We start from the raw sequence: 9,360 nt of genomic DNA on the forward strand, positions 1-9,360 counted from the left end.
GATGCATGCTTTTCATTGTATTTGTATTTAAATAATAATATCTTAAACATGTTAAAAAGTCAGAGGGGTTGTAATATTAGATACTTAAAAACGTTCCAAGTCTTTATATGTATAAAAACCAAAACAGCTTTTGTGTAACTTTTACGGCACTCGTGTTCCTCCAGGCCAAGCGATCCGGGGCTCTGACAGCCAGCTGTGTCCTAAACCGCCTCCCAAACCCAGCAAGGTTCCTCTGGCTAGGCTGGCTCACTCCTCTTGTCCTCAGGCTAGAGTTCCCTCCTCCAGCTCCTCAAACCTCACAGACACCTCCTGTGTCTCTCCCAGACTGGCTGCACCTCCACAGGAGCCCAGACGTGTAGAAACCCCTGATTCTTCCTGGGCGAGTGGAGGTATCCTTTTATTTTATATCTTTTTAAAATATATTTATGCAAAGTTATTTGATTATTATTGGATGGTAAACATCTGTTTACATCAATATTGACTTTTATTTTCAAATGCAACATTATAGATGGATGTGTTTGTTATTCCACAGCCACTGCAGGCCCTCCTGTTCCTCCAGTGAAGCCCCTGAAATTGCAACATCTACGGCTGCCTGCAGACTCCTGCTGCTCCTCTGGGTCTCTAGTTTCACCTGCTGATGCTGCTAAGTGTCCCGATTCAGAGACAATAACAGGACAGGGTGAAAGACTGCAACCCAGCCCTGCAGACCTGAGGTCCTGCAGCCCTCTGGAGTGGGAATCGTCAAACTCTGCTAACCCCATCACAGAGCACAGCCGTGAAGCTCAGCTAACACTCTGCAGCTATGTGGAGAGACTGAAGAGAGAAGGGGAGATGGGGAAAGAGGAGGAGGAGGAGGAGGAGGTGGCAGGAGACAGAAGCTCCTACCATCATGCTATCGCAGCCTTGGAAAACACCAGTGAAGAAGAGGATGAAGATGCAGGGAAAGACGAGGAGAAAGATAAGAGGAGGAAAAAAGAGAGGAGTAGTTTTCAGCGGCCTGTCATAGAGACGGAGTCCATGTTCAGGCCAGCAGAGTTCGACTCGCGACTTCTGCCTCTAGAAAACAAACCACTGGAGATGGCAGTTCTAAAGAGAGCAAAGGAGCTGGTGCTCAGCCACAATCACCACAGCCTAGCCAGACACCTGCTGATGGCTGACTGCCAGGTATACATACACTCTCTAAACCTAAATATAACAACCGTAATTTATTTTTCACATGGTTATATCCTCCTCTGCAAAATCATTATCTTTCGTCTTCCTGATTTTTTTCTTTTTATAGACTGATTTTCTGGATGCTTTAGAGCTTTTCTTTTTTTTAATGAGTTAGTTGGTGGTGACTATATATATATATATATATATATTAGGGGTGCAACGATACTCGTATCGATATTGAACCGTTCGATACAGTGCTTTCGGTTCGGTACGCATATGTATGGAACAATACAAAATTTGCAATTTATTTTATCAACTTTCCTTCTGACGATGCTGTCTGTGTTGAGCGCTCAGTGAATCTGCGTTCGACTACTCCGCCTAGGCTGCACTGTCTAGCGCAGATCCACTGAGCGCTCAACACAGACAGCATCATCAGAAGGAAGAGAGCAGGGCAAGCTAGCGAGACAGAAGTTAAGCTCTCCTTGCAACATGGCAAATTGAACCTCCCCCACCCTCATTCAGATCTGGCGTTTGGAATTATTTTGGTCATGGACTAAAGTAAAACAGTATGTTGGATGTGCCATGCAATGCTCAATTACATGGGTGGGAACTAGTGTGTTAGCGCGCAGTTAGCTCGTTAACGTGTTAGCCATCTAGCCCCACACTGGGGTAGCTCGTTAATGGAGATTTGCCGTGTTGTGGCGTTAACGTAATTTCAACGAGATTAACGCTGACAGCACTAGTGGGAACACAACGAATATGACTGCACATTTACGCCGACATCATCCTAGTGCAAAGACAAGTGGAAGCAGACAAAAACAACAAGCATGCATGCTACAAACTTTACCCGGGTCATTTAGACAGCCGTTAGCACACGATTCTCCTTATGGGGACCTGATATGTTTAATATTGTGGCGAGCTCAGACAAGGAGGAGACGGAGGTATCGTTTGGTCTTGCTTCCCTAGCCAGGGAGCACAGCCGTTTATTGACATCTGCAGAAGAACACTGCCGCTAGCTAACTGCTCAGCGCGGCAACCGCACAGCAACAACAACAACACACAGGGCGCCCTCTGACCCCGGAAGGACACACCGTCGCAGCGAGAGGGCGTCACCCGTCACTATGGCAACATAAACAAAACATAACTGTACAAACAGAACCCCGAACAGCCCTGACCCGCTACAATATGCTGCTGAGAATATAGCCCAGAAGAAGCGTATAGTATAGCTTTTATTTTGGAAAGAGCCATTTCTCTGTAATAAACTCTCTTTTCCAAAGATGAGTGATTCCTCAATCACAGTGATATATTTATTTTTTTAATTACTTTTGTTTCACCAACATTAAATTTAAAAACTGTACTTTTGAGTTAAAATATATATTTATAATTTTAATAAATGACAAATTAAAAAGGCATGAACATTTCTTTTGTATCGAAAAAATATCGAACCGTGACACCAAAGTATCGAACCGAACCGTGAATTTTGTGTATCGTTGCACCCCTAATATATATATATATATATATATATATATATATATATATATATATATATATATATATATATAAACAAACAAAAACAAAGGAAGCTTGTTATGAAACAACTACTTAAGTAGAAAGTGAGCAGTGAAAAAGAAGGAAAATAAAAGAATATTTCTATTTTCTGTTGCCTGCGTTGTTGACTGTGAGTTTCCCTGTAAACAGGAAAATGAGTAGGGAAGAGGTTAAAGTGGGATTGAGCGTGTGGTGAAACTCTAACATCAGCTGTCGTCGCTCAGCGTGGGGAAAAGAATCACAATGTCTATTGAGGGCTGCAGTGAGTTTCTTTGTGTACAGGCTGTGATCAGCTGATCTGGGCTACTGCTCTGAGGTTTACTGCCCTTTGTGGATTTACACACCTCAATATAAGATGTAAGCAGATGTTTTATGAGTTGTCCTGTTCCATCCTCTGCACTGTTTGTGCTGTCTTTATATTAGACAGTATAAAGTTGGTGAAGGTGGAATTTGATGAATGAATCTCAGCATCATCAGCTTAACTTCAAATTCATCTGTGCTGTACCTGATATAATCTAACTCTGACCATGAAACACAGCCACTGTGCACCAGTCACACACTGTTCTTTACTTTTAATCCATCACAGTACAGCAAACTAACCTGTTTTTATCTTCACTACCTGCAGAGGATCTTCATCCAATTCTTAAAAAACAGTCTGCCTCAGTTTGATTAGCAGTAGTTTCGCATTATGATAAAGCGTAATGTGACATGTACACACATAATATTTGGGTTAAAACATGAGGATTTATATTAAAGCTTTTCCAGTATATCAAATCCCACTGAGCATCCTTACCTTTACATCTAACCTGTTCTTCCTCTCCTGTCCTGTCTTATCTTTCTCCATCTCTGGGTGAGCTCTTTCTTTTCTCTCCTTGTGAAATACAGCAGCTGGACCTTTAGCTAGCAACACACTGTGCAACAAACTGCACACAAGCAGTTTGTGTGCTTGCTGATGTTTGTTAAGCTGATAGAATTATTTAAAAAAAGATACTCGTTTTGCTCCTCTCACTCATCGTTCCTCTTTTGTAGCACTTGTGCACACCTGCAGTCGTTCTGGTGTCGTGCCCAAAAAGCACAAAACAAAAAAACTCACCCCAAAACACCAGCCCACTTTAATTCCCGACTATGGTACATGATTTTACCTCTTTTGTCTTTTTATACAACCTGGTGATTAATACACAAACAGAATTGTCTTTCACGTGTTACTGTTTAGGCTCAAATTGGTTTGATGGAGTGACGTACAAAAAGGTTTGCCTCACACCTCAAAATGCATCAAACCAATAGTAACGAGCCTGTTTTGAAAATGTAAGGAGAAGAAAGTACAGATTTTTATTTAAGAGAGTAAAACTAAAAAGTTGTCAGAAAGATAAATAGTCAAGATACCTGAAAATTCTACTGAAGTACAGAAACTAAGTATTTGTACTTCATTACTTCCCACCTCTGGCAGTAACTGATGGTTTTAGAATTTAGTAAATGTACTAGTGCTGCAAAGACCCGGTATGACTCATTGTTAATAACAACATATCAGAAAGTGCTGCAAACAGCAGCACCGTGCTGGGAAAATGAAAACTGACACTAGACAGATGTCGACGCGTGCATTTAATCTGCAGGTAAACATGTTTACTGCTGCTGTGACACACAGATCCTCTCTGTGTGTATGTGTGTGTGTGTTTGTGCACTATAGAGAATTAGATTTCCACCCTGCACCTGATGATGCTGCTGCAGAACAAAAATGATCTTCATGATGCAGAGACACAACCAAATAAAATGTTTTGCCTCATCCAAACACATGCGCTAGGCACATACAATGAAACAGGGTGACAAACTATAACAGAAAACTGTTCTAACAGCTACTTGTAAAATTTCTTTTCTTCCCACCAGGTTGCCAGGATACTGGGAGTGACTCCAGAGCTTAAAGGTCAAATGGGCGTGTCCTCCGGTCTGGAGCTGGTGACGCTGCCGCACGGTCGTCAGCTGAGGCTGGACCTGATGGAAAGGTAAATACACTGTATTGGTTAGCTCTTTTGGGGTAGTAGCAGACACAATTCAATTCTCTTCTGTTTTGATTGTATAGAACTAAATCACAACAGCAGCCGCCTCAAGGGGCTCTATACTTTAAGATAAAGATCCTACAATAAAACAGTCAAATGACCCAGTACGAGCAAACACTTGGCGACAGTGGGAAGCAAAAAGTCCCTTTTAACAGGAAGAAACCTCCAGCAGAACCAGACTCGAGGACAGCCATGACCAGTTCTGGGTGAGGGGAGGAAGACAGGACAAAGACGAGATGTGGGCGAGAGCCAGAGATTAATAACAACTAATGATTAAATGCAGAGAGGTGTATAAAGACATGGAGAGTGATGAACAAAGCTCAGTGCATCATGAGAAGCCCGCAGCATAACTAAGGGACTAGTTGTTAGAAGTTTGAACTGAAGCTGATATACCACCATTAAACATGTCGTACAGGGGAACCCATCGTGGAACTCGCCCCTCCAGGCGGTGAGGTCTGTAGTTAGACTACTGCACCGCTGGACGATCAGATAAGGAACAAAAGACATTGCTGTTGGGGGCTGTTTGTAATCCACCCATCACCTCCATCTGTCTCCTAGGCACCACACCATGGCAATAGCTGTTGCTGTGGATATTCTGGGATGTACGGGTAGCGTGGAGGAGCGGGCTTCCACTTTAAATCGCCTCATTCTGGTTGCTATAGAGCTGAAGGACACGGTTGGGGACCTGTTTGCTTTCACAGCCCTGATGAAAGCTCTGGACCTGCCTCAGGTAATGAATGACTAACCCTAAACCCTAAGCATAACCCAATCGTAACAATGACACTAAAGCCACATTTTGATTCTCAAAAATGCCTTCAAACTTGTGGGACCTGGATTTTGGTCCCCATAAGTTTAATAAACTTCCAATTTATGGTCCCCACAATGATATGAATAGACACACACACTTTATTACATTTTTTTGCCCTTACAAAAAAATCATAAAACCCGGTAACTAATATGACAACTAAAATCTCTCTATCATGTAAAAAAACAAAAAAGGAGAGATTTAATTGTAGTTTGAAACTCTTAAAGTTGATGTTTGTTGTTGATGTAGATCAGTCGTTTGGAGGAAACATGGACGACTCTACGAAGGAATTTCACACAGACCGCTATCAGCTACGAGAAAACACTCAAGCCTTTCTACAAGAATCTGTACGAAGGCACCGGTAAGAGGACAAACACAGCCTATAGCCACTGATAACAGCTTAAAGATATAATACGTATTATTTCCTAAAAAGAGAAAAGAAATTAAGTCAAATCATCATTTAGACTTACAGGAAGTGTGAGGCTGTGTTTTTGGGACTCTCTGAAAATGTAGCATCCAGGTTACATGGTCTCCATCTCTGTGTTAGTCAGGGCTGTATTAAAGGTATCGAGGATGTGCATGTCACTTAGAATCCAGACACCACATGACTGACTTCATAGTTTTCATCAACAACCTTTGTTTTTCCTGGTGAAAGTAAGATGATAACCAGGTCTGGACTGGGACAAAAGATTGCCACGGCATTTTTGCTCCAGGCCGCCCACCTCACTCTCCGCTAGCAACAGCAGCCTCCTGTGACTGTGAGGGTTGTTGTTGATGCTACTGTTAACGGTACAGCAGCAGCAGCCCGATAACTAACGTGTCGGCTAATTTGACACATTTTGGTGCATATGTTTTTGCTTTGTTTTTATTTTTCTCTCTTAGTTTTGCCCCTAAATCTTTTCACTTTTCTTTGGCCAGCAACCACTTCTTCCACACTTAACTCTAATCTGCATGAACACACTGGGTAGGTAGGGGAAGGGCCGGTTGCCAAGTTGATCGTAGCCTGTATGACTATATCGAAAAGAACAAAATTTATATATTATAACAACAAACATGCCGTGTTCGAAGTCACTTAAATAACCTCGCTTCCCCATTTTAAAGTTCAAATTAAACTTCAGCAGGTCGCCTCGACCACGTCTACATGACTAAATGCATCAAGTTGCTGCCATGTGATTGGCTGATTAGACATTTGTGTAAAAGAGCAGTTGAATAGGTGTGCCTGATACAGTTGCTGGTGAATGTGAGAATTTGGATGATAGCATTACTGTAATTTAAAATATATATATCCTATTGTTCATAAATGAAACATCAAATAAATTGAGTATATTTTGTTTTGTCTTTTTAATAAAATACATGGGGTAAGTAGATCTTAAGCATTGTCTTATAAAAGGGTTACTGTTGCTATGTTTAAAATTTTTTTTTTAAAAAACCCTTTTGTTCAAATTCAGCCAGTAAGGATGAACATTGCATTATTTTTTTTCTATATTTACAGTTTAAAAAAAAAAAAGCAAAAGTCAGTGTTTACGTTTTTTATGGCGCTCATAAACTCTACTAACCTCACTCTGCTGCAGCCTCCTCTCCTCCGGTGGTCTGTGTGCCCCTCCTCCTGCCACTCCTCACGCTGATGGAGCGTCCTTCAATTGCACCTGACGGGGTGGAGCTCTGGGAGACCAGCGACCAGGGCTGTGACATCATGCTGCGCCACCTGGAGGCTGCACGCAACGTTGCACGCAATGCGCACGGCTACACTGCCAATGCACAGAAGATCTTACAAGGTAAACACCAGAAGAGTCCACCAAATTCTACCAAAAACGGGCGTCACGTGTTCCTTTAAAAACAAATGAATAAATAAAATCCACCTGTGTGTTTGTTCTTTAGGGTTTCAGTGTGACGACGATCTGCTCGAAGTGTTTAAGACAGACTTTCAGCTGCGACTGCTCTGGGGAAGTCGCGGAGCTACGGTCAACCAATCAGATCGCTACAACAAATTCAACCTCATCCTCACTGCGTTGTCACGGAAACTGGAGCCTCCATCTACAACACCAACCATAATCTGACTTCTTCTACGCGAACACAGCAGAACAGAAAAGACAGGAAGTGATTAGTGAGCCAATCAGGATCATCAGGAGGATCACTGTTCTCTGAAGGCGCTCAGCAGCACAGCAGGCGGGAACGTTCACCTTCAGGTCAATGTGCTCTGATGGAATGTGAACCAAAGCCGGGCTCATTTCATTCATGAAAAGCTTCAGAACATCTGTGAAAACTGAACTCCTTTTTTTCAGTCCAGATGTTCACTGTCCCGTCAGGTCAGCTTTAATTATGTAGCCCAATATTACACATCCCAGGTTTGCCTGATGGCTTTTTAGAGTGAAACAGCTTCTGATTCCCTTTGTCTGAGAAAAGGATTAAGGAGAATAAATACAAATTTTAGGAAGGAGAAAGAATGAATTTACAGTACGGACAATCACCAGAAAAAAACCTTTACAGCTAAGTAGTTTCAGTCAAATAAAACACTGGAAAGCTCAAAAAATATCACCGCTGTCATGACACACTAGACTGAAAAGTGATGTCTGCACCCAAACACCTCAGACACATCTCGCTTTTAACTTTTTTAATCAGACTGATGCCGTGGAAGCTATTTCAGGAAGTGATGTGAACACTGATCCACTTTTAATCACATTGATAAGTTAATATCACATGGTTGTGTTTAACTTTGCAACAGTGGATTTGAGACTAACTTAGGTAAACTGATTCATACTCATTCATGTTCATTCATTTTCAGTGGAACAGCTGTCCATCATTTCCAGCTGTTTTAGTTGGTCTATATCACTGTTTTGAAAATCAGGGTGTAGAGGGGGTAACAAGAAAGAGGGGTGTGTGTACTGTCTGTACACAAATCACTTGTGCGTCTAATTAGAATGACTGATGAGCAGCAGCACGGTGGTGCGGGTGTCATCTCACAGCAGCTGGGCCTTTGCGTGTGGAGTTTGCATGATCTCCCTGTGCTTGCATGGGTTTCCTTGCACAGTCCCAAGACATGCACTTCAGGTGAAATGGTCTTTCTACACTGACTGTAGGTGTGGTTGTCTCTCTGTGTTCAGGGTTTAAATGGCCTGGTAAAATAAATAAATAAATAACGCCACATTGTCGTTCTCATACTGTACATTGCTCCAGCAGCTGGTTTTAGCCTTTGTCTGCAGTGCTCTCTTTAAGATGACTAACGTGTGTGTGTGGTCATTTCTGTCAGATGATGTTGCTCGATGTCGTCAGTGTACATTAGCAGGTTGAAAAATGTCACACCTGCGGCACCTGAACAAGTGATAGAGAAAAAGGACGGACGATTTCCAACAGTCTTAAAGTTTGTATTTTTGTTCTGTTTTCTGTTAGCCTCATTAGCTTTGCACTATTATGCTGGTATGTTACATAACAACAAATATATATAATAATCAGGGCACTTTAAACCTATGTGGCCATTTGCTACAAACACCGCTCACCCAGCAATAAAAGAGGTAAATATCTGAGAGCAGAAAGTCATGATCTGTGTGCCTGAGTAATGTGTTTGTACAGACACACACGCAGAAATAATGGAAATATGTTAATAAGCGAGACATTAAAGCTGTACATATTTAAAGCATGTTAATAATAGACTGTAAATACTTTCTGTAGATGACTGTTTAAGAAAAAGAAAAAAACATGCTGATAAATTTTAATGTTTATATTATTATGAACTACTGTGGTAAGATTAAATGCCATAAGCACGATCTGGAGAAGTTGAGCGTGTTACCATTGAATGTGTGCACTGTC

At 41.7% G+C, this 9,360-nt stretch overlaps 1 protein-coding gene across 4 annotated transcripts in view; it reads left to right on the forward strand.

Moving 5' to 3' along the window:
* bcar3 (BCAR3 adaptor protein, NSP family member) overlaps positions 1–8,678 on the forward strand; it is a 75,388-nt gene extending 66,710 nt beyond the window's left edge. For all 4 annotated transcript variants that reach the window (XM_040046295.1, XM_040046294.1, XM_040046296.1 and 1 more), the window contains 7 exons: positions 165–389; positions 533–1,164; positions 4,582–4,697; positions 5,310–5,481; positions 5,806–5,917; positions 7,128–7,331; positions 7,435–8,678. In XM_040046295.1, the coding sequence (XP_039902229.1) occupies positions 165–389; positions 533–1,164; positions 4,582–4,697; positions 5,310–5,481; positions 5,806–5,917; positions 7,128–7,331; positions 7,435–7,613 (1,640 nt within the window). In that variant the 3' untranslated portion in view covers positions 7,614–8,678. The remainder of the gene's footprint in view (positions 1–164; positions 390–532; positions 1,165–4,581; positions 4,698–5,309; positions 5,482–5,805; positions 5,918–7,127; positions 7,332–7,434) is intronic.
* The last annotated feature ends 682 nt before the right edge of the window (positions 8,679–9,360 follow it).

The sequence above is a fragment of the Simochromis diagramma genome, unplaced genomic scaffold (genome assembly GCF_900408965.1).
Source record: "Simochromis diagramma unplaced genomic scaffold, fSimDia1.1 OVJJ01000553.1, whole genome shotgun sequence".
Taxonomy (NCBI): Eukaryota; Metazoa; Chordata; class Actinopteri; order Cichliformes; family Cichlidae; genus Simochromis; species Simochromis diagramma.